The following is a 24,704-nucleotide window of genomic DNA, read 5'->3' on the forward strand; positions in this document are numbered from 1 at the left end:
TTTTTCTATGAACCTTACAGCTGAATATTGAAAAATCTGGTTTTGATCTTTTGGGTATTTTTTTTTTTCATTTCAAGTCAACTGAATAGCCCATACACATGGATATAAAGAAATATAACCAGGAATTGTTTGTGGTATTGAATCAGAACTGGAGACATCTGAAGTCAAGCCACTTCAGTAGTGTTTCTTATTTCTTTTTAATCAGATTTTGAATATTCTTTCTGCAGGTTGTGTTCCTGACTGGCTTTGGCTATGTGTATGTGGACACTGTACATCAGTGTGGCACAGTCTTCATCACTGTGGCCCCAGAAGGAAAAGCAGGACCTATTTTAACCAACAGCAATAGGTAGGTTTAATTATTTTCCCTGTAACAACATAGTAAGTGTTCCTGTTATAAAGTTGTAAACTTACTATTTATCTTTGTCATCTCTGCATATGTATTAAAGCTTTTTGTTAATTATCGCATAATCCATAAAAAATATGGTTATTAGCAATAAATCATACCTTCAATAGGCAGCAATAAACCATCTTTCCTAGATACCACTTCCACTCCTTCTGTGGTAGGTTTAACAAACTGATTTACAAACTATGCATCTTGGAATCATACCACTATTATTAGCATGAAATGCACATTAATACCTCTGTATCTGCATGACAGTGTAGTAATTAATAATAAAACTTAGCAATTAGAGCTACATCAAATATAAATACGCCTCTTAGAGTCATATTTTCCACCCCCTACTTTGACCTGAATGTTGCCATCAGGTTGTAAAAACTTGAAATAGACAAAGAGTTAATATTCTTAATTTAAAAGAATTCACATAATTCAATAGGAATAAAGATAGCCTTACAGAAACAAAAATAGAGGCAATAGGCATAAACAGAAAATTCTAAGAGGAAATATAAGTAATCAAAGAAATGCTAATTTATCAAATTAACAATGATGTCGTATCATATCCAGTCCTGGTGAAAGTGTAAATTGGTACTATTTCCTGGAAAGCACTTTAGTAATACATGTTAAGAGCTTTAAAATCCTTTTGGCTTAGAAATTCCACTTTTAAGTGTGTTAAGAGTTTAAGAGTTAAGGAAGTAGAGAAGTGAGCAAAGATATACACAGAGAGATGTACACAGTGAGAGATATCACACAATTACAATGGCAAAATATTCAAAGTAAAAATGCCCATCCATAGGGAAATAGATGTACTATAATTGTACTATAAATGTTACAACTGCAAAAAGTAGATCTCAAAGAATTTTAATGGAATAGAAAATGCATATTATATAATCTAAAATAAAACAAGTAGAATATAATATTGAATATATATGATCCTAGTTATGTGTTATCTGTACATACATACACACATAAGTACATATGTATACATACTCACACAGAAAACATTCCTAGAAATAAGACTGAAAAGAAAACAATCAAAATTGGTAACAGATATGGGGGGGTTAATGAGTTATTTAATATTTAATTATTATTTGATTTCTGTATTTTGATTTCTTATAATAGCATTTATTTTATGATCAGAAAAAATAATTTAATATTAAAATATAAATACCACCAACTTCCATACATTTGTTTAAATCTTTCTTTTAAAAAGTTCATTGCAACTGGGTGTGGTGGCTCACACCTGTAATCCCAGCACTTTGGGAGGCCGAGGTGGGCAGATCACCTGAGGTCAGGAGTTTGAGATCAGCCTGGCCAACATGGTGAAACCGTGTCTCTACTAAAAGTACAAAAATTAGCCAGTCTTGGTGGTAGGTGCCTGTAATCCCAGCTATTCAAGAGGCTGAGGCAGGAGAATCACTTGAACCCAGGAGGCGGAGGTTGCAGTGAGCCAAGATCATGCCACTGCACTCCAGCCTGGGCAACAGAGCGAAACTCCATCTCCGTTTGGGCGGGGGGGAGGTTTATTGCTTCTCATATATGGTTAAGAACTCATTAATTTGGATTCTGCTAATTTGAATTTATAATATTTCAAACAATGTTGGATAGGATGTTTTCTTTGCCCAAAAGTGTTCATAAAAAATTAATAGCATAACAAAATTGGAGATGAACTTTTAACTAGTATAGTACAAAATTTCAGGTTTATTCAACACTTTCAGAAACATTTTATCTAGGGCATAAATGTTAATGACAATAGAAGCAACCTTTCATGAGAAAAGTACAGGTATTTCTTGGAACTTCCTTAATTCATTCAACAAATGTTTTTTTCAAGGGCTCACTGGATGCCTACCACAGGATGAGGATACATCCATAAATAAAAAGGCCCAATCCTTGCCCTGGAGAAGATCACTTTCTCCTCATAGGCATGGAATTGGGCAGGGTGGTGGGGGGTGTAGAGAGTAAACATAAAAAGAAAGGAAATGTTATGGTGCAGTAGAAGGTCAGCATTCTACAGGGATGAAAACAGAGCTCAGTAAGAGGCGCTGGGAGTGCCAGGGCCAAGGGACTGGGAGAGTGTAGTTTTAAACAAAGTGGTGTTGGTAAGCTGCACTGAGAAGTTGATATTTGGGCGGAGACTGGAAAGCAGTAGGGGCTTAGTAATGTGACTATCTGAAGGAAGAGCTTCCCAGGCAAAGGGCACAGCCAGTTCAAAGGCCTGCAACAACGTGCCTGGCATCGAGGAGGAACAGGGAAGAGGCTGTTGTGGGCCCAGTGGAGGGGGTGGAAGTGGAAGTAGCAGTGCATGAGGTCCAGGAGGTAAGAGCTAGAAGGAGGGAGACCTCATGGGACATTGAAGGGCTTATAGCTTTAGTTATAAGCGAAATGAGGAACTCATTGGAGCATTTTGAACATAGAAGTGACACACTGTGACTTAAATTTCTAGAAGATCATTGGCCGCTTTGTTAAAGTAGACTGTAGACAAACAAGGGCACAAGCAAGCAGGGAGACTAGTTAGGAGATGATTACAGTTGCTCATATTAGAGACACTGATGGCTTAGACTACAGTGGTGTCAGTGGAAGTGTCAGTGGAAGTGTCAGAAACAGTCAGATTCTGGATCTACTTCTAAGGAAAAGTCAATGGGATTTTCCTAATACATTGAATGGCTAAAAATAGAGGCATCAAGGATAACACCCAAATTTTTGGTCTGAGAACTGGTAGGATATGGTTGCCATTAACTAAGATGAGAGAGACTATCTGCAGGTTTAGGAGGAAAGATCAAGAGATTGGTTATAGACATGATAAGCTGAGATGTCATTTAGACATCTAAATGACCATGTGAATAGGTAGATACACAAGATTGGAGTTCAGGGGGGAGCTCCAGGCTAAGTGTATACTTTGGAAGTCATCAACATATAAATGGTATTTTAGGTCATGAGACTGGATGAGATCCCCAAGGAAGTTAGTGAAGATGGGGGTGAGAAGAGGACCAAGGGCTGAGCCTTAGGCACTTTAAGAGGTCAGGGAGAGGAGGAGGGATCTCCATAGGTAACTGAGGACGAGTGGTCAGAGAGGTAGAAGAGCTGAGAGAAGACAGGAAAGAAAGTATTTCCAGGAGGAGGGAGTTGTCAGCAATGTCATTATTTGTTAGTATGTCGAGTAAGCAAAAACCTGAAAGTCCATCATTTGATTTAGCCAAATGGAAGTCACTGATGACCTTGACAGGAGTTATATATATATATATATTTTTTTTTAATTATTATTATACTTTAAGTTCTAGGGTACATGTGCATAATGTGCAGGTTTGTTACATATGTATACTTGTGCCATGTTGGCGTGCTGCACCCATCAACTCGTCAGCACCCATCAACTCGTCATTTACATCAGGTATAACTCCCAATGCAATCCTTCCCCTTTCCCCCCTCCCCATGATAGGCCCCGGTGTGTGATGTTTCCCTTCCCGAGTCCAAGTGATCTCATTGTTCAGTTCCCACCTATGAGTGAGAACATGCGGTGTTTGGTTTTCTGTTCTTGTGATAGTTTGCTAAGAATGATGGTTTCCAGCTGCATCCATGTCTCTACAAAGGACACAAACTCATCCTTTTTTATGGCTGCATAGTATTCCATGGTATATATGTGCCACATTTTCTTAATCCAATCTGTCACTGATGGACATTTGGGTTGATTCCAAGTCTTTGCTATTGTGAATAGTGCCGCAATAAACATACGTGTGCATGTGTCTTTATAGCAGCATGATTTATAATCCTTTGGGTATATACCCAGTAGTGGGATGGCTGGGTCATATGGTACATCTAGTTCTAGATCTTTGAGGAATCGCCATACTGTTTTCCATAATGGTTGAACTAGTTTCCAATCCCACCAACAGTGTAAAAGTGTTCCTATTTCTCCACATCCTCTCCAGCACCTGTTGTTTCCTGACTTTTTAATGATCTCCATTCTAACTGGTGTGAGATGGTATCTCATTGTGGTTTTGATTTGCATTTCTCTGATGGCCAGTGATGATGAGCATTTTTTCATGTGTCTGTTGGCTGTATGAATGTCTTCTTTTGAGAACAGGAGTTATTTTATTAGGCTGGGGATGGGGGCACAAAAGGCTGCTTGGAGCAAGCCTTAGAGAGCAGGGAAGGAGAGGAGTTGGAGACAATGTGTATAGAACACACTTTAGAGTTTCTATATAGAGAGGATCAGAAAAATGAGTGGTAACTAAGGGACAGAGTGGAGTCATGAGGGATTTTTTGAGCTAAGAGATGACAGCATGTTTACAAGCTGCTAGTAATGAAGAAAAAGATGATGGAGGAAAGGGGTGTGAGTTGCTGGAGGGATGTCTTTGAGTAGGTGAGAGCAGAGTGATTTAGTGTACTTTAGAGGGGTTCACCTGAGACAGACGCAAGGGTAGTTCCACCCCAGAAATGGAGATGGAGAAGAGCTAAGCATGGACTCAGGTATGGTTGGTGGGCAGTTGTGGCAGGAATTCCTGCTAACTTTTCTTCTGCTCACGTGACTTTTTCAATTTAGGGAGTCTCAGTTACTTTATTCTCTCTTTCTGTCTTGTGATCATCATGATAGAGAATTAATACACAAAGACCAGAGGGATTTTGGAGTAAAAATCTGGTGTTGATAAGGGAAACATACGGAAACATGACAAGAGCTTATAATAGTCCCATTGGGAACATTTCCCAATACTGTTGGAGTGTGACGGGCTCCGTCCAGACACAATGTCCTGAAAGTTGAGTTCTTATTTGTTTCTTATGAGAGTCTGATATCCCATCAGGAGGTATTTAATAGGGTACTGTCATTAAAAAAGAAAGAAGAGAGAAAGAAAAGGTGAGTGGGGGAGACTAATGTTCTTGTCCCTTTCTCTTCTAGAGCCCAGGAGAAGATTGTTACATTCAAAATGTTTATCACTCAGTTGAGTCTGGCAGTGTTTGATGACCTCACCCACCACAAAGCATCACCTGAGCTTCTGAGACTCACACTGGACAATGTTTTTCTCTGCATGGCCCCGGGAGCTGGTCCCCTCCCTGGGGAAGAGCCTGCGGCTGCGTTGTTTGAACTTTACTGTGTGGAGATCTGCTGTGGGGACCTGCAGCTAGACAACCAGCTTTATAACAAATCCAATTTCCACTTTGCTGTCTTAGTCTGCCAGGGAGAAAAAGCAGAACCCATTCAGTGTTCTAAAATGCAGAGTCTCCTCATATCTAACAAAGAGCTGGAAGAATACAAGGAAAACTGTTTTATCAAACTTTGCATCACCTTAAATGAAGGCAAGAGCATCCTCTGTGATATTAACGAGTTCAGCTTTGAATTAAAACCTGCTCGGTTGTATGTGGAAGACACATTTGTATACTACATCAAGACTTTGTTTGACACTTACCTTCCTAACAGCAGGTTGGCTGGTCACTCCACGCACCTCTCTGGGGGTAAACAGATGTTGCCCGTGCAGGTCACACAGCACGCCAGGGCCTTGGTGAATCCTGTGAAGTTACGGAAACTGGTGATCCAGCCAGTGAATTTGCTCGTCAGCATCCACGCTTCCCTCAAGCTGTACATAGCCTCAGACCACACTCCTCTCTCCTTCTCAGTGTTTGAAAGAGGACCCATCTTCACCACTGCGAGGCAGCTTGTGCACGCCCTGGCAATGCACTATGCCGCGGGGGCCCTTTTCAGAGCAGGTAAGAACACAAGCTGAGGGTCTGTGATGAGCTAGAGCCTGGGCAGAAATGACACGCTTGGGGTAGCACCTCATTTCAAGACCTAAAGAAGCAATTGGCAAGAGGTAACACACCTGAGCTTTACAGTCACACACAACTGGATCTAAATTTAGAGGCTGCCACTGTTAGCTGTAAGACTTTGGGCAAGTTATTGAACCTTCTTCCTGAGTCTCCATTTCCTCCTTGATAAAATGGCTTCAAAGATTTCTGAGAGGATCAGATGAAAGTATGTGAGGTATCCAGCATTTTGCTTGCCACTTAATTAACATTCAAGCAGTAGTAGCTGTTCTGTAACTTAGAATTTTAGTTCAGTTTAGCAAACACTTTTTTTTAGCACCTTGCAGGCACAGAGCCCTTTCTTAGCACCCTAGATCAACCAGGAAAACTAGCCCATGTCTTCAGTCCCTGGGCCTAAAAGAAGTCCAGTTCTTGTTTATTAGTTTTCTTCATTCCTATTCATGAATAGCAGCAGGTGAGAAATTCAGAGGATTTGTGTGCTCGTAAGATGCACACTGACCCCTCTATCTATCCAGTGCTGTACTGCCTGTCTAGACAGCTGGCAAAGCGAAGGCTGTGAGTGTGTCAACCTCTCCACAGACCTGAGCTCAAAGAGAAGGAATGGCCCTTCCACTCTCTGGGGCCAGGCAAGTGGCCTCTTGCAGGCTGAGGGCTGCTGTTTCTCAGGGACTCAGTGGGAAAGGTAAGGATTCCTTCAGTCTGGCTGGAAAAGTCTGCAGGGGCTGGCTTGAACATGCATACAAAATTTTGTAGAGGGACTACTGTGTCCTAGAGACTGGTGGGTAGCGGGTGCAGTGGCTCATACCTGTAATCCCAGCACTTTGGGAGGCTGAGGTGGGAGGATCACTTGAGCACGGGAGTTCAAGACCAGCTTGGCCAACTGGTGAAACCTCGTCTCTACAAAAAATTAAAGTTAAAAAATTACCCAGGTGTGGTGTCGCGCACCTGTAGTCCCAGCTACTATGGAGGCTGAGGTGGGAGGATTGCTTGAGCCCAGGACTTTGAGGCTACAGTGAGCTATGATCACATCACTGCACTCCAGCCTGGGTGACAGAGCAAGACCTTGTCCCAAAAAATAAAGATTGAGTGGTGGGAACCACGTGGTCTCAGGGTACATTATGGTAATCAGCATCACAGTGTGTGTTCCTGAGCCAAGTTCACTCTAAAGCAGTTTTAGTTTGATAATTGGGCTCCCAGAAATTCAAGCAAAGAACAGCATCCAGAGTTAGCCTTGTCAGCCCTTTCCAATAAAAAACATGGAAATCTTACTTTCTGAAAGTAACAGAGGAGAGAGCCTTTGTTCTATCCTCTTTGTAAAGCTGTATTTCGTGAATGCATTCCCATATAAGATTAAGATTGTAGCAGTAAACGACCTGTGTTATTGCCATATTGGTCAGATTACATTTTCTCCATAATGAAATTCATAGACTTACTAGGGTTATCTAGACTCTTTTATAAAAGATAACAACAAGATCAGGGAGAGGGTCCTGCCAGACCTGTTGTCTTGATAGCTTGCACAACAATGAAGAAAACATTTCCCTCTTGCTAAAAACTTATTTAAAAATAAGCAGTTCACATTTCAAATTTAACAGATGGGTGTATTTATAAACAATTCCAGAAACTTTCCCTTCAGGCAATCTTTGCTTTTTCACATAAGCAGCAGGCACGTAGGTTACTGAGCTCCAGTCTGAGGCCTGGCAAGGACGAAGGCTCCCATTCAGTCTCTGCACCACGCAGCAGTGCAGTAAGCAGCAGGGAAACTACCTGTGGCACCAAGTAACGGGCCGTGCAGCCCGTGTGCTAAAAACGAGCTCTTCGTTTTGGTTTCTATTTTTAATGAGCTTTCACAAGAACATTCTATTTGAATTTTATATAATTCACCTAAAAATCCTCTAAGCTGCCATTCCAATCTCACTGTATACCAACATAAGGGCTTCTAATATAGAGGGCCAAGTTTTCAGAGCCTATTGGAAACTCTGTCACTAAAAATCTATGGACAATCTGAAGATCATCTGGAAAAAAGCAGTGATTGCAGGAGTAGGAAATGGGAAGATGTTGGAGGCTCCAGACTCCCAGGTGATCCTTGTCGAGGGAAGGGAGAGAGCGGGCTGCAGGTGGGCAAGTTGCCCACCCACATCTCACTTGGGTCAGAGTGCCCCTGCCTGTCATGGAAAACACCCTTACCTCATTTCTAGGGAAGTTGTGGTATCAACTTGAAGAGATTTTTAAAATAAACAGGCCAGGTGCAGTGGCTCATGCCTGTAATCCCAGCACTTTGGGAGGCTGAGGTGGGTGAATTGCCTGTGCTCAGGAGTTCGAGACCAGCTTGGGCAACACGGTCAAACCCCGTCTCTACTAAAATACAAAAAATTAGCCAGGCATGGGGGCGTGCGCCTGTAGTCCCAGCTACTTGGGAGGCTGAGGCAGGTGAATTGCTTGAACCTGGGTGGTGAAGGTTGCAGTGAGCCAAGATCGCACCACTGCACTCCAACCTGGGCAACAGAGCGAGACTCCATTTCCGAAAACATAAAAAATATTTAAAAATTAAACAACTAAAAAAGGTAGGGGTAGGAGAGGCAGAATGAAAATAAATAGTAATTGGAAATCAGTAACTGACCCTGTCTGAAGGAATGCATGTGGTATTTATCCTGAGGCCCCTCTCTAACCCAAAGGTTTAGTTTGATAGGAGCCAGGCAGACTCCCTTCTTCAACACAATTTCCAAATGACCGAGCAAAAGATAGATTTGCTATTGCAGGACAATAAAGGAGTACCTTTGGATCTGTCTGCCCTCTTCTGTCCAGCTCAGATGCCACTGAGATGTAGCTCTGGCCTCCACATAGCCCTTCTATCAGGCAGTGGCTTCAGGATTCAAGGATTCCAACCCCACCACAGGGGAGAACCTGCCACTGGCAGGAGGAGGAGGCCAAGGCAGATTCCCACTCCCTCTCTGCACCCGTGGCTCCAAACTGAACAGGCCTGTCATGGGGGACACTGCTTGGCCATAGCTACTCTCTTTTCTTTTATACATGGACTCGTTGGAGAGATGGGGAATTAAGATGTTTCTAGACCAACCTTCTGCCGTTAGGTACACCCTTACAGCCATTCAGGGCTAAAGGGAATCTGCTGTTTCTTTACCTCCAGAGAAGGCCCTCCATGGAGGAATATTCCACAGCCTCCCCAGCTCCTTTGCCTACTCTTTGCAGCCTGAGCTCACAGAAGGAAGAGGTGGGTGGGCTTCGGAATTAGGAAAACCTGGGTTGGAAACCCAGCCCACAGGTGGATCATCCAGGGGACTGTGAGCAGTTGGCTTAGTCTCCAAGCCTCAGTCTCCCCCTTTTCCTGCCTGTGAGGCCATGGAAGCAGTACCACCATGTTGCATGCACCTCTGCCTCCTGTGCCTGGTCCATTCCCTGACCCAGGCAGCAGCTCAGTCACCAGCTAACCTGCACTGATTTGAAGGGAGAGAATACTTTTCTTGTAGTTACTGTGAGAATTAAATGTGTTGAATGCCTGGCATCCACTAACCTCATCAGAATGTCCCTGTCACAGAGTTCAAGACCAGCCTGGCCTACATGGTGAATCCCCATCTCTACTAAAAATACAAACAAACAAACAAACAAATAAATAAATAAATAAATAAATAAAGCCAGGCGTGGTGCCATGTGCCTGTAATCCCAGCTACTTGGGAGGCTGAGGCAGGCGAATCGCTTGAACCCAGGAGTCAGAGGTTGCAGTGAGCCGAGACCACACCACTGCACTCCAGCCTGGGCAACAGAGTGAGACTCGATCTCAAAAAAAAAAAAAAAAAGTCCTTGTTGCCAGGGTTTACATAACCGGAGCTGGGATTGAAGGGTCCAAGACATTTGTCTGGCTCTAGCTCTGCTCCAAAGGGAAGCACTCAATTCAGTAGGATTGGGAAAGATTAAACACAACCCCTCCATTCTTGTCAGAAGTTTGCATCCCCTTTGCAACACACCATTGAGCATCTGGCCACCCCCGACCAGGCATCTCCTCCTATCCTGGTGCTGCCTCTGTCCCGGGGAGGCTTTAGAGAGAACCTCCCGCCTGCAAACACCTGCAGCCCAAGAAGGCGCCCTTCCTCAGGTGGTGGCAGAGTGCGTCCCCAGCACATGGACCCCTGTTAGCAGGAATATGGGAGGCTCGGGCCAGGCAGTTATATTAAAGCCATTTGTGGGGCCATCAGGGGATCACTTTGATTTATAAAGTATGAAAGTTTGCCATTTATGAATTCACAGGGAATGACTTATTTCCCTTATTTTCTTCCAAAGAAATGGATTACTTTCCCAATTCTAGTGTGAAAAAATGAATTGCAGGGGAAATGGGTCACTTTTTCACAAATGTTGAAAGTTCTGCATTTGAGGTTTCAATCACCCCTTCCCTCTGGTCCATTGCAGGCTGGGTAGTTGGGTCTCTGGAGATTATTGGCAGCCCTGCAAGCCTGGTGAGAAGCATCGGGAACGGGGTCGCCGACTTCTTCAGGCTTCCGTACGAGGGGCTGACCCGGGGTCCCGGAGCCTTCGTGAGTGGCGTCTCCAGAGGGACTACATCGTTTGTAAAGCACATCTCCAAAGGTAGTGGTTTCCGTTCCTTGCAATAATGCCTTTACTCCTTCCCTGTCTTTTTTTTTTTTTTTTTAAGAATGTGCATTCAGATTGCCTCTAGCTTTGGCCTGTTAGCTTGCAGTGAGAGTTTGGATTTGTAACAAAGCTCATAATATAATGTCTTATGTTTTGAACAGATCAGTACTTGCCTGTGGTGTGTGAAAATGTTTCAGAAACTTCAGAATTTTAAGCCTCCCATTGGGAAAAGAAGGATTGGCTCAACTGTTATTCCATGTGATAAACACAGAAATATTAAAGGTGTTCAGGATTTCTGCTAAACATCAGAAACCCTACACTGTGTTGCCTCCATATTTTTTTAAATGTAGATACAGTTGTCATAACTTTCTGAAGGATATGGATACATTCTGACATGGAAGCAGATTTCGGGGTGAAACAGCCAACTTTTCTCTAGCACGCCACGTAAACAGTGCCATCTTGTGGCCCAGACAGGTCATCGGGCACGGAGGCCAAAGTGCTTTCTCACAAGGACAGTGTTTTAGTTTTATCTGTGTGTGTTTGCTTGATGTTATTTTGGTCAGCTTGGCAGAGACTTGGGAACTAACAAGGGCCATCTGAGTCCCCTTTTCTTCTCAGTGGGAGGCAAGGAAAACAGGGCAAAGGGCTTCTTCCCGTAAAAGGCATCTGACCATAGGCCATAGGACAGGTTGTAGAAGTCTCTGTAAGGCACAAAAGAAGACTTGATCTTGAAATAGGAGAATCCGTGATCCATAGAGGGGGTGAGGGACTATGGGTGGGAGGGCTGGCAAGAGAACAGCCAGAGTCATAAAAACAAATTCCATGGACAATGAAAAGGACACTCCCCCAGGCCTCAAATCATCTGGGAGACCTGGGGGCTGAGCTGCAGAAATCCGCCCCAGGAGTCACTGGCAGACTGCTCACTCTTGACACTGGAATCTCTGTGGTTCTGTTGTTTTTATGTTAAAATAAGACAACCAACACCTGCTAAATTGAACCTCAGCGGTATTTTCAGCCTACTGACTCACTGAATGTTTTTTACACTTGTTCTCTTCTTCTCTTAGCAAAATCTGTTTGGTTTGTTGGCATCCCTATGTGTGTGCACGCACGCAGATATTTTTCTTTTCAGATTACTGGTAAAGATGCAGCTGCAAAAACGACATTGAGCATTTCTTCCTGAAACTGGACCTGCAATAACAGATGAGCTAGTTTGTTAGTGTCCAGATCTGTACATGAAAGTCGCTCAGTTTTGCTCACTGAGATGTGTGCAGACCTGCTAGAGGAATTGTGGCTGTTGTGACCAAATGCTAAAACAGCCTTCCTTAGGAAAACCAGACAGATTCACGGCTCTCACATGATTTACTCCCTTTATTCCCCTCACTGTTTTTTCAGTTAATATCCTGAATATCAAAATTGCACATATTCTCCATGGCACAATAATTACATCCTCAGAATGGCAAATGATAAGGTTACTATCTCCCCCTTTGTTATTACTGAAGTTATAGGGAGGGAATAAAATTTATTCCTAAAGTTGAAATATTTCTTTATCATCTTTCTAAAACTTAGCAACGTAACTTTACCCTTTAAAATCAGAGCAGGCAGATTTTAACCTTCAAAATTGGGCCTCAATGAAGGCATCAATACTGTTTTAATCAAACCTTGACAAATTCAATTATAGTGAAAGATAGTTTCATGTGAAACTCTAGGCTGCTCTCTGGCACCTGTGATTCTTCCCCTTTGAAGAGTGTCATCACCCCTGTGGGCAAGTGTTCCTCTTTACCTCATTTTCTTTTAAATTTTATTGTATCCTATTTGAGACAAGATCTCACTCTGCCACCCAGCCTGGAGTGCAGTGGTGCAATTGCAGCTCACTGCAGCCTTGATGTCCTGGGCTCAGGCAATCCTCCCACTTCAGCCTCCTGAGTAGCTGAGACTACAGATGTGCACTACCACACCCAGCTAATTTTTTAACTTTTCATAGAGACAGGGTTTTGCCATGTTGCCCAGGCTGGTCTCGAACTGCTAGGCTCAAGCAATCCTCCTGTCTTGGCCTCCCACAGTGCTGGGATTACAGGCGTGAGCCACCGCCCCAGTTGTTTACCTCTTAAGACTCTTTCTTCAAATTGCCTGAGAGGAAGCCACCATCACTTGCCACTGGGCACGTCCAAGAGGGCCCACAAGTGTTCCCACTGCCTCTGAAACTACTGCCTTGGGGTCCCTCATGTATGTGACAAGGAGGCTAACCCCATGCTCTTCTTCCCTCAGGTACCCTCACATCCATCACCAACCTGGCCACAAGCCTGGCCCGGAACATGGACCGGCTCTCACTGGATGAGGAGCACTACAACCGGCAGGAGGAGTGGCGGCGGCAGCTCCCCGAGAGCCTGGGCGAGGGGCTTCGACAGGGCCTGTCCCGGCTGGGCATCAGCCTGCTTGGTAAGGGGCTGTGGGGCCTCCCACCTGTCTGCAATCCAGCAGACTGAGGTGCAGGGTCTCCCAGGACTGGGCAACCTCACCGTCTGCCTGGGGATGACTGGGAAATGCTCAGAGAAGGTAAGGCACTTGCTCTGAGTTCCACATTGTGTCCCGCTGAGGGCTCACCTGCACAGCCGCACAGGCAGCACCTGTGTTTGCTTTGTGTATGAAATGTATCTTGGGCCTCACTAAAGTTCTTAAAAGAAATCCTAATTTGATAGGACCCGCTCTAAGCATAGTGGTGTCTGCACGAGGACAGCAGCATCCAGCTGTTTGCTTTCTGAAGAATATGATAGGCAGCCCTTCCGAAGCACTGGCTCCCTCACTCCTACACATGCTGAGCCGCTTCTTTTGTTTGAGAAGCACTAGAGCAACATGCAAATGTCATGTAAACTTCAGTGAGGAGCCCACTTTGTCCTTTTACTTTTTTGAGATCAGCCTGACTCAGAGCAATTATTGATTGTAGAGCAGCCAGATGGTATAGAGGTGAAGATTGCTATGCATATTTCAAAATGTTACAAATGTTTGAAAATAAGTTGCTTTAAAAAAATCTATAAAAAGGAAGCTTCAGAGCTAAAAGCTTGCAGGGCAAGATTATCAAGGATTTTTTTGTTTATTTGTTTGCAAAGGAATTTAAAACTGTATGCTTGGCAATGTGCCTGTTCCGCATCTGAGGGAGTGTGCGCCTCCCAGAGATCAGTCACCTCACGCAGTGCAGAGCCAAGGGTGGAAAAGATGAGTTTGAAAGGACTTGCCCTCTCTCTGATCTTCAGTTCTCTACGGAGCTCCTCGATTGGCAGCTGCAGCCAGCTGAGGCTCTGGGAGGAAGTGGTAAAATGGTACAAGTTCAGGTTAAGTTGCTAGAAATTACATAGGTAAAAACATTCAGTGGTGTGGGGCACTGTCATATGTGGAAACTGGGAAGCTGGTGACCTGTGATAAACAAGCTGGGTAAAGGAGCAACCTTCTTGCTTAACTCAGTAACCCAAAGGTGATGGTGACTCCTTTGGGGAAGGCGGTGTGGCAGGGGACCCTGCCCTCAGAAGCCCCAGACCTCGGGCTAGGGTGTCCAAGTCCTTTCTTTGTGACCTCAGAGAAGTTCTTCTCTGAACCTGAGTTTTTCTTTTGTATATTGGGCCTGGTGATACCATTGTTAGAAGTAACAGTGGGTAGTTATATGGCAGCCACCATGCTCATGTTTGGTAAACAGCACCTATCATTATCATAGTATGGTAGCAAATGAACTGTAAGAGTTGCCTGGTTTCCAAGAGTGTCTCCGCAAAAAGAAACATCTGAGCAATGGCAGGAATATTTTCCCTTAATTAATGGATTAAGTGGCTGTAACCAGAGGAAGTGACAATGAGGTTATATTGAGGATCTTAAGGTCATTGTTTTGTGACTCTGGACCTGTTGATGCTATTAATTGGAGGCTTAAGTACCACTACTCTGGGGTTGAGAGCTTCCCTGTCTCCAGCCCAGCCCCTCAGAGAGAGAGAGAGAGAGACCGACCCACCCACCCCTGGGCTGGCTGGTGTGTGGCTGTCTCCACCCCAAACCCGACACCCTTCCCGCCCAAGGGTTCCAGTCTCTTCCCACTCAGAGAAGCCCCAGCCAATGCTCCGTTTTCAGTGTGTAAGATTGTACCTGATGGGAAAAATCAGTTGTGTGAGGAGTCACGAATCTGCCCCGATGAGGTAATCTTTCTGGGCGTGGGTCCTGTTGACAGGGTAAGTCATAACGCTCTGATCTTTGCTGTAGTCATTGTGTCTTACATATCCTTATCCATGTGAGGGAATTCATTTTTGGAAACTGCAGTGGGCTCATGGGGTCTTTGTGCATATCTGGTAATTTCCAGAACATTAGGAATTCTTGGGGTAACATAAACCTCCTCTGTAGATGCTGGCTGCATCTCCCAACACTGGCCGGCCCCAGTCCTAGCCCAACCCACCCCCTGAGCAGTGTGTCCATGTCAGGGCTCTGCAGAGTTCACAGTGGGCATCTCAAGCTTGGCTCAAACCAGCTTCGTTTCCTGTAAGACTTCAAGAGCCTTTGTTTCATGTAATCGTTGAGTTATCTCAAAATGTCTGGTCCTAGAACTACCAGGTGTGTGGCAAGAAGAAGAAAGAGGGGAGTACAACAAACTGAATCTCCTCACTTTGGAAAGTTACAGATTGGCCACCATTTAATTCTTCCCCAGAAATGGTGTTTGAAATTGCCATATACAATGCAGTGCCTAATTGAAGTTAGAGCCATTATCACATAATAATTTGAAACCCAGGCCGGGCACATGGCTCACACTTGTAATCCCAGCACTTTGGGAAGCCAAAGCAAGTGGCTTACTTGAGCCCAGGAGTTTGAGAGCAGTCTGGGCAATGTGGCAAAACCCCATCTCTACAAAAATAAAATGAAATACAAAAATTAGCCAAGCATGGTGGCACATGCCTTTGGGCCCAGCTACTCAGGAGGCTGAGGTGGATCGCTTGAGCCCAGGTCAAGGCTGGAGTGAGCTGAGATTGCACCACTGCACTCCAGTCTGGTGGAGAGAGTGAGACCTTGTCTCAAAATAATGACAGTAATAATAATAGTTTTAAACCCATGCCAGTGAAATATTCTAGTTGCTCAGTTTCTTCAAAAAGACACAAAAGTCAAGGACCCAGTTCATAAAAATATATTAAAGGAAAAGTTAGAGTTGGCAAAGCATTTTCAAAGGTGTCATCTTATTTGATCTTCACAACCCTTCACAACTTCATAACCCTTCACAGCTTCACAACTTTGGATGAGGTAAAGTGACTTAGCCAGGTCAAACCTCCAGCAAGGACAGGAGCCCGGGCCTTTCCACCATGTCGCCTACCCCTGTGGAGCTCCAGGCCTGGAAACCATCAGGATGTGGGGAGATTGAACAATTTCAAGTTCCAGTGTAGGAAAAACACATTTCCCCCAAATGTTTATGGGTTCGGGAGGCCTTCTTGACTCTGCTTCACCCTCATGGGAACCCTATGGAGCATTATGAGGCCCTTGAAAATTAAAGCAAGTCTTTAATTTATGCCCAGCCGCACTGCCCCAGGTCAGCAGGGAAAAGTGTCTGCTGGCTGAGAGATGCCGCCGAGGCTTTTGGATGAGCTCCATGACAGTTTTCCAAAAGCAACGGCTTTTGGAAAAACTCTGTTTAGCCTGCAGTATTGGCATCAGCCTTGCCCACATTTACCAGATCTGTTCCCCAACACCCACACTTTCTACTACACTCTGGAGCCTGCACTGAGAAAGGATATGCAGCTCCGCATCACAACTGCATTCTGCGTTTCCTCCCAGACCTGATGCCTTCTCGTGAACACCAAAGTCAGGATGTCAAGAATTGCTCCTCTGACTCCCACTTCTTTTGGGATGCTTCCTGGTTTGTGACACGCGGCTGGATTCCCCAGAGACCACCTCCTCTCTCTTCATAGGCACTCTTGGCTATGCCATCTGGAATTCCAACAAAACAGGCCTCCGCCAGGTGAATCAGAAAAGTCCCCTGCGAGGGAGTGACTCGAGTTGTATATCCCAAGAGACAGCCCTTAAGACCACCATCTGCCATTTACTGACTGGTGTGTATTATAGTCAGTGCAGCATTTAGGAATGACAGGCAAAGTGCTTCCTTCTTGGTTTGCTCATCTGTTCTGGTCAAAAAAGAAGCACTGAGCTGGAATGCACAGTATACTCTATGCATCTCGTTTCTTTCTGGAATGGCGAGCTGTGGCGTGGTATCCCATCTTATGCCTGTCCTTCTGATAGTGTGACAAAAAAAAATGCCAGAAACAAAATTACACCATATGGTAAAGGCAGCATCAAAATAGATGCATCACAAGGAACTTCCATAGCTCAGTGACCAAGTAGTTTCTGCCCAAGGCTTAGGAGCAAGTCACAGAAAGCGGTGAGGGAAGGCGTGGTGGTCTCCTGCTCCACAATGAAGGCCTTCCTCCTCCTCCACCTTCCAAGGCACAACAGGCAATAGCTCCTGTGTCCTGTGGGGTGCAGCACTCACTCAGTCCTGGAAACCCCTCCCAGGCACGCTCTTCTGTCTTCACTGGCTTCATCAGATCACAGCCATCTCCATGTGGCCACCCACCCCGTGGGCGTAACGCCAGCAGACAAGTCTTGGGATCAGTTTCCACTCTTGAAAGCCTTCAAGCAGAGTTTGAGTCTATGACAGTCCATAATTTACCAGTTGAGGGATTTACTTCAGAGGATATACTTCAGAGGAGAGCCATTCCAGGCTCTGAGAGAGGCTGCCTCTCTCAAAGCAGGGCTGCAGGGACCATGAAATGGCTGCTAGTCTCTTAGCCTCTCCGTTCCCCAGCTTGTGAGCACAGAGGTAGGTAAGGCACCTGGTGGCTGGTGAGGAGTTGGTGTGACAGGCCAGCTTTCCCCCTCAAAGGTCTGCTGCTGAGCCCGGGGCAGGTGGTTCCACAGCTCCCTCTCTGACTCTCAGAATCTAACACCTTGTCATGGGACTCAGGCTTTCCACTTTTGGGGAGCTGCCCAAATCGTCTTATCTGTCAAAGCCACAGTAACTGGAGCCTTCCCTTTGGCCAGAGAAAACGGAAGAGCAGAACAGAGGGAGCTTCACTTGATACCTGCGTGCGATGGAGCAGCTGGCAGTCAGCACCCTGTGTGGGTGACTGCGGCTGGCCCAGGCTCCACTCTTTGATTTGATGCTGTTCACTTTGATAATCTGCTGAGGTGACCAGAAGAGAAGACCCAGGGTTCCTCCCTGTCCCTCAGTGTGGCCACTCTGACTTCTGATCTTCCAAATGGAGTGGAGCGTCAATGGTAAATGAGGGGCGCTCCTAGCTGAGCACCAGGCCTGGCTAGCTGTGATGCTGAAAGAGTGACCCTCACTCTTGATAGCTGGGGTGGCCTGGGCCTGCCAGGAGCAGCTTCCTCTGCTCACTCTTGCCATTTCTGTATAAGGTTTGGCAGCACGACTCTAGGCTGGGAAACAGGCCTGTTGCCTCAGATCATTCTGAATCTGTCAGTGCATAAACTTAAATGTCTCAAAACCTAGAGGAAAGGAGTCCATGAAAAACATTCCCTTTACAATTGACGTGATGTGCACTAAAATTTCTACCAGGGATCAGAGCATTTTCATCAATTCTAGCAGTTTTGAGTTGAAAACAGACAATTCTGTCAAGAATTATAAAGAAATTTTCCCTTCTGAGTTAGGGAGCCCTCCACTCCATCATGAAAAAAAATCAGAATGGTGAGGCTTTTCTAGCTCTCATTGTTGGCCTCTCAAAGCAGGAGTAGCAAAGGGGCCGTATCCACAGGACTGCCTGAGGGGCTCCTTTCATCTTAACTGCCTCAGGCTCAGTGCAGGAGATGGACGCCCTGTGCTACAGCTGTGGGAGCAGAGCCCCGAGGGGTTTTGGTCACTATTCTAAGTGAGGAGTAAGTGGCCAAACCTCAATTCAAGTGAGAGAGAAAGGTTTTTCCAAGATTGGCAGAGGAAGAGCCTGTTTTATAAATGGGATAAGCGAAATCTCTTGGTGGTTAAGAGCTATGCTGTGACTCACTCTCTGTACACTTAACAGCTGTGTGACCTTGGGAAAAACTCCTTAACCTCTGTGCCTCAGTGTCCACATTTGGATAAAAACAATGTCTGACTCCTGGGAATATGAGGATCAAATGATCTCATACAAGTAAAGCTCTTAGCACAGTCTCCAGACCTAGTAAGCATCCAAGATAGATAGATTACCTATAATCAAAATAATAAGTATATCAATAATTACTCTTAAGTATTACTACTACTAAATTATGATTATGATTATTATTAAAAGTGGGGAGTTAGAAAGGGGCTTAACCCCTTCCAGTTTTTCATCTTCCTGAGTCGGTGCAAATGTATTGGGCTGAACAGTCTTTCTCTGCTCCTGAGGAATTGTTAGCTCCTCTCTGTAAACTGTGTTGCCTGACTTCAGAGGAAAGATGTGTGGATGACACTGAAAAGACTGACAGGTTTGTTAAATTCTGAACTAAACTTCACAGATCCTGACTGTGTGGACCAAACTCCGTCTGAATATTGTACTTTGATGACAATAATAAATGTCTACTGCCCTTGGTGTACTTAGGTAACTGGTAAATAAATGGGTAGTAAAGACCTTTACAATGAGGGTGGGGACTCATTTTCAATCCAGATAAAACTGTGTTCCAGATGGAGCCTTTCATTTTCCAAAAATTTTAAGCCTCTGTCCTTACTGAGGGCTTTTGTTATTCCAGGTGCAATTGCTGGTATAGTCGATCAGCCGATGCAGAACTTCCAGAAAACATCTGAGGCACATGCTTCAGCAGGACACAAGGCCAAGGGTGTCATCTCAGGTGTGGGGAAAGGAATCATGGGGGTGTTCACAAAGCCCATCGGAGGAGCTGCTGAGCTGGTGTCACAGACTGGTTACGGTAAGTTGGTGGAAAACCCATCAGGCCAACCCAGACGTTAGTGATTTGCATGATTATACCAAGGGTTCCCTAAGATAGTGTAACCTTTCACATGGTAGAGGAGTAAAAGATAGATAAATAGTGGCTATCTTTCTTACCTCTCTATGCTTATTTACACAGAGTAGAATTTTACTACTAATAATAAAACCGTAGAATCAGGAAACCAGTTACTAGTTTCAGTGTATATGTCACAGAATCTTTTTACAGTACACTTGATAGACCAGTTTAGAGGTTGAGGGCAGAATGGAGAATACCACAGAGAAAAGAATTAGCACTTTTTCCTATGAGAAATGTGGAAGGAGTGATAGGTTGTGGGAAGATAACTTTAAGCAGTAGAGAATGAGACAGAGTGTGGATGTGCACATGGATCTTTGGGTTTGGGGTGGCCTTCTCACCCACAGACGCCATCCTGCTCCTCACAGCCAGGCCGGGGCAGAAACAAAGGATCTGCAACTAAAATCCCTTTCGCAAGCAGAAAGCTGTGGAGTGCATGGGCGCACGGCACTACCTGCACTTGGATAGGCGTGCCAGGGCCTCTCCCTGTGCAGCAGTGTGCACATGAGTAATGGGTGCCTATGAAAGGAAGCACCTCCTCCCAGGCTTATTTTCTGCATTCGTGGCAGAGCACATTAAAGTGACTTTCCATAAACCTGTGGCTGGAACCGTTAACATTTTACCTAAAATTGGTGTCATCATTTTGGTCATGAAGCAGGCTATCTAGCTAGTATCACAAACCACAGAAGCACCCTCCCGTTTGTCAGACATGTAAGCACACTGTGTCTGCATCCACATCTGGCCATAAAGCCCACGGGATGTTTCAAGGGAGGCATCCTGCTCCTCAGCAGGCCTGACAAGAGGCAGCCAGATCAGGGCATAAAAACAGCGTCTGAAAGGAAGGGAGTGGAGATGAATGAGTGCCCACACTTCAGGCAGCCATCCGGAAAGCATCCTTTAAGAGACCACACAGACGCCAGCATGTGTTCCTCTTCGCTTTCCCCTCCTCGCCCCCCTCATTTCCCTCTCCTTCTGTGAATGACATTTTCACTCACAGGGAAACTGACAGTAAGATGTGCTATAACCTGTAAGTGGGAAAAGTTAAACTCCCTTATGATACGGACTCCAGTGAGGTAAAGTCAAGTCATACTTTTGATAGTGACTCCAGTGAGGTAAAGTCAAGTCATACTTCATAAATTCTTTTGGTTTTGAAAATGTCATTGTCCCTCACTGTGTTTCCCAGGGCTGAAGAATGCTCCCTTATGTAAGAAGATCTTACAGCAGAGCTTCACATGGCCTTTTTGGTTTCCATCACTCTTGTAAAACTTTTATTACCGAACTGAAGGTTTTACAAACCACTAACTCTTAGTCTAATGACTGCGTCGTTTATAAACATTTATAAGCCCTCAGAAAGCACACATGCTGTACCATCTTTGGTTCTGGAGAGTCTCTGTAAAGGCCTATGTGGCTGCTGCTGGGTGCCCTCATTTGGTGCTGGCACCAGGGAGAGCGTGTCATAAACCAGAGGCCCCAAGCGCACTCATAAATGTACATGGATTCGTGTTTAACAGTTGGATTAAGTCACTTAGCATTTAAATAGTGTATCTAGGCAAAGGGTGTGCCTTTGTATATATCTGTTTTTTTTATTTTTTGACTAGCCTTAGCACAGATACAGAAGTATTAAGGAAGCTAACAATCTAGAGGTTTTTTTTTAGACACAGGGTTTGCTGTCACCCAGGCTGACATTTAGTCACACAATCATAGCTCACTGCAGCCTCCAACTCCTGGGCTCAAGTGATCCTCCCACCTCAGCCCCCGGAGTAGCTAGGACTACAGGCACGCACCACTATTTATTTTTTGTAGAGATGGGGGTCTCCCTTTGTTTCCCAGGCTGGTCTCTAACTCCTTGACTCAAGCAATCCTCCCACCTTGATTTGATCTCCCAAAGTTCTGGGATTACACGCATGAGCCACCATACCAGACCTAGCTAGACTTTTTTAACATATCAATTACAAATGATATCTAAGCTATCGTTCATGACCAGCTACTTTCAGTGTTTTTGCTTCCTCTAATTGCTGGTCTATGCTTGGACTGTGTAACACATTCATATTTTAATTTTCTAATGCAAGCTCACCAAGGTTAAGAGTATTGTAATGTTTAAAGATTATCTATACACTTGCTTCCAAAGATGTGACATCACTTTGGATGTGTAACATTTTATGGATGGCTCTGAGCAGATGACATCATTGCATCATGAAACTGTTTTCCAGAAAACAAGTAGTAAAACTCCCTTGCTTCTCTTACCACAGGTATTTTACATGGAGCTGGACTTTCTCAGCTTCCCAAACAGCGCTATCAGCCAAGTGATCTACATGCTGACCAGGCTCCAAACAGCCATGTCAAATATGTCTGGTAAAATTATTGAGATACTTGCTCAACTTTACATCCATACTGTATGTTAATAGCTCCTGGCTTGCTCTCAAGCTAATGGGCCACACTTCCAGGGAGCCCAGGAGTAGCCATTGTTGGCACTGGCATCTCAGGCAGCACAAGAGCACTGTAGAGGGACAGGAAGGGGCTGCCACTGCCAGGTTTGGGGCTAGCTGCACAACTCCTCTGGCTCCATACCTAACCACTCAAGGAAAGTCATACATTGGCAGAGAAGCCCAGTCTTGCTAGAGGGCCTGAGATTCCCTGTGGAATGAGCACTCGAATTAGAGGTGCTATTTCTAATGGAGAGAAAAGGAGCTAAGCAAAACCAAGGGAAATCTTTATTCCCAGGAGGAAGCAGGTTCTGTTAACCAGAATCAGTGTTTGAGAACTGACAATTACATTTCAAGCTAAAATGAGTAATTGGATTGGTGAGGGCCCTTTGCCCTTGGGGAGGCCGCCCCATTGGTAAATAATGAGCACTGATAAGTGACCATCTTTTCAAAGCTGGCCTCTGGCCTCACTTTTCTCCTTTTAAACAGGAAAATGCTTCAGTCTCTGGGCAGACCAGAAGTCCACATGGCCCTGGACGTGGTTTTGGTGAGGGGCTCAGGCCAGGAGCATGAAGGGTGCTTGCTGCTGACATCAGAAGTGCTCTTCGTAGTGAGTGTCAGCGAGGACACACAGCAGCAGGCTTTCCCCGTCACAGAAATCGACTGTGCACAGGACAGCAAGCAGAACAGCCTACTCACAGTGCAGCTGAAGCAGCCAAGAGTGGCCTGTGATGTGGAGGTACGTTTCAGAAAACAGGGCAAACAAGACTAGCTGCCAGGGAGGTTGGAGTGGCTGCTGGAGACCAAGGAGAGCTGCTACCCAGAGAGGGAGTGTGGAGGCCAGAGGCCACTGCAAAAGGGCACTGGGAAGCCTCCATCCAGATATGCACATGAGCCCTGTACAGGAGAGCCCAGCAGGCGGCTAGCAGGACTCAAGGTCTGGGGCTAAGTCACCATGTCAGCTGAACAAGGCTGATCTGGCTTGGCCGTCATGGGGCTGGGGTGCTCGATGGACAGGACAATGGAGTTACAAAATGAGTGGGTCGGTACAGGAAGGGCCAGGATTGGGGCAGCAATTCCCAGCAACTGCTCCACAAAGGAGGCCCCCTGGTCTGAAAGCCTGAAGTCAGGTCCTTGGCTGCCTGAGGACACCAGTTGGCTGCAGGGTGCTGGAGGTCTGTGGGTGCTGGAGAGGACCACTGCAGGAGCAAGGGGCATCATGAAAAAAGACTCTCCACTCCCTCCCCTACCCCCAAACCTGGTGATTTCAAGGGTCAACATTTTGTGAGGTGCTCTCTCTCTCACATCCACTGCTTTGTATTCTGTGGCTGTGTTCTTTCCCACAGGATGGTTTCCCACCCCATAAGTACCACAGAATCCCCCCCTGGGGATGATACTTAAGGCTCTTGGGGCAGCTCCATGGCTGGCTCCTGGCCTGCATAATGTGGAACAGATGCGCAGGCAAGGCATACTGGGTGTCAGGAGTCAGAGTTGAGCCCTGACCAGAAAGACCCCAGCTTCCTGTAGTCCAGCCCAGGGTAAACAGGTACACCCACTGGAAAACTGCTCTGTGCTCTTCCTCCTTGGATGATGGCCTGATCCATAAGACCCTAATTATTTACATAAGAAACAGCCATCTTTTTCCACACAGCAAGATGGTGGTGGATCAGTGGCAAACTGGAGTCTGCTGGTCCTAACCTGGGGACTGAGTGGCCCCAGCAAAGCACAGCAAACCTGCCCCCAGTAGGTTCTGCCTGATCCTCCTTTCATTATTCTCTTCCTGCGATGGGGGCATGTATCTCCGTCACACCACTGTTTGGGTAAAATTATCTGAGAAGATGGAAAGCAGCCAACTACAACAACTCTAAGATTTCTCTAGTTTCTTGGATCATGATCATAGTCAGGCTTTAAGCTAGGGTTTGGCACCAGGACTACATTGCTCCTTCAAGTTGATGACTTTCTGGGAATAAACAGAGGTCAGATGTCCAGGCTGACTTTATTAGATCTGCCAAGATCTTCTGATCAGTTGACAATAAAGCAGCGGTGATTTGGCAAGGGATAATATCATTACAATTAAGTCTTTAGTCCTTAATGAGAAACTTCCAAGGCCCTGTGACCATCATTATTCCTTAGCTGCTTGGGAAATATTTCAGATCTTAAACTCCTGAGACTGGAGATTCTTTTGCTGTTCAACTGTCTTCAACTGTGATCCTTCTCTTGTATTTTTGTTTGAGGCAGGTACTGTGGAGAATCATCATAGGCTGGAAGGAAACAGACCTCAGTTTCCCTAGGGGTTGAGATAGTATCTGGAGTCACCACTCCTAAAAGTTGCCAAGATTATTGGGACTGTGGAATGAGGAAGCAGCACTGAAGCTCTGGATACCATTTTCAACACTGATTTTCCATTGCTGTCCAGGGCTGAAAGAGGGTTGGGATTAAGGAATGCCTAAAACAGAGGTGGGAAGACATGACTGAGAGCAGGAGCACTGTGCCTGCACAGCCAAGGCCAGGCACTGGCTGGAAGGTGGATGGGCCAGTGCGCC

General features: G+C 45.4%; 1 protein-coding gene across 7 annotated transcripts in view; it reads left to right on the forward strand.

Moving 5' to 3' along the window:
- The window catches only part of VPS13B (vacuolar protein sorting 13 homolog B), an 870,718-nt gene that overhangs the window by 842,057 nt on the left and 3,957 nt on the right, over positions 1–24,704 (forward strand). For all 7 annotated transcript variants that reach the window (XM_037999868.2, XM_073018246.1, XM_037999863.2 and 4 more), the window contains exons 55-61: positions 228–346; positions 5,280–6,085; positions 10,559–10,735; positions 13,007–13,177; positions 19,469–19,645; positions 21,988–22,090; positions 22,651–22,900. In XM_037999868.2, coding sequence (XP_037855796.2) covers positions 228–346; positions 5,280–6,085; positions 10,559–10,735; positions 13,007–13,177; positions 19,469–19,645; positions 21,988–22,090; positions 22,651–22,900 — 1,803 coding nt within the window. The remainder of the gene's footprint in view (positions 1–227; positions 347–5,279; positions 6,086–10,558; positions 10,736–13,006; positions 13,178–19,468; positions 19,646–21,987; positions 22,091–22,650; positions 22,901–24,704) is intronic.

The sequence above is a fragment of the Chlorocebus sabaeus genome, chromosome 8 (genome assembly GCF_047675955.1).
Source record: "Chlorocebus sabaeus isolate Y175 chromosome 8, mChlSab1.0.hap1, whole genome shotgun sequence".
Taxonomy (NCBI): domain Eukaryota; kingdom Metazoa; phylum Chordata; class Mammalia; order Primates; family Cercopithecidae; genus Chlorocebus; species Chlorocebus sabaeus.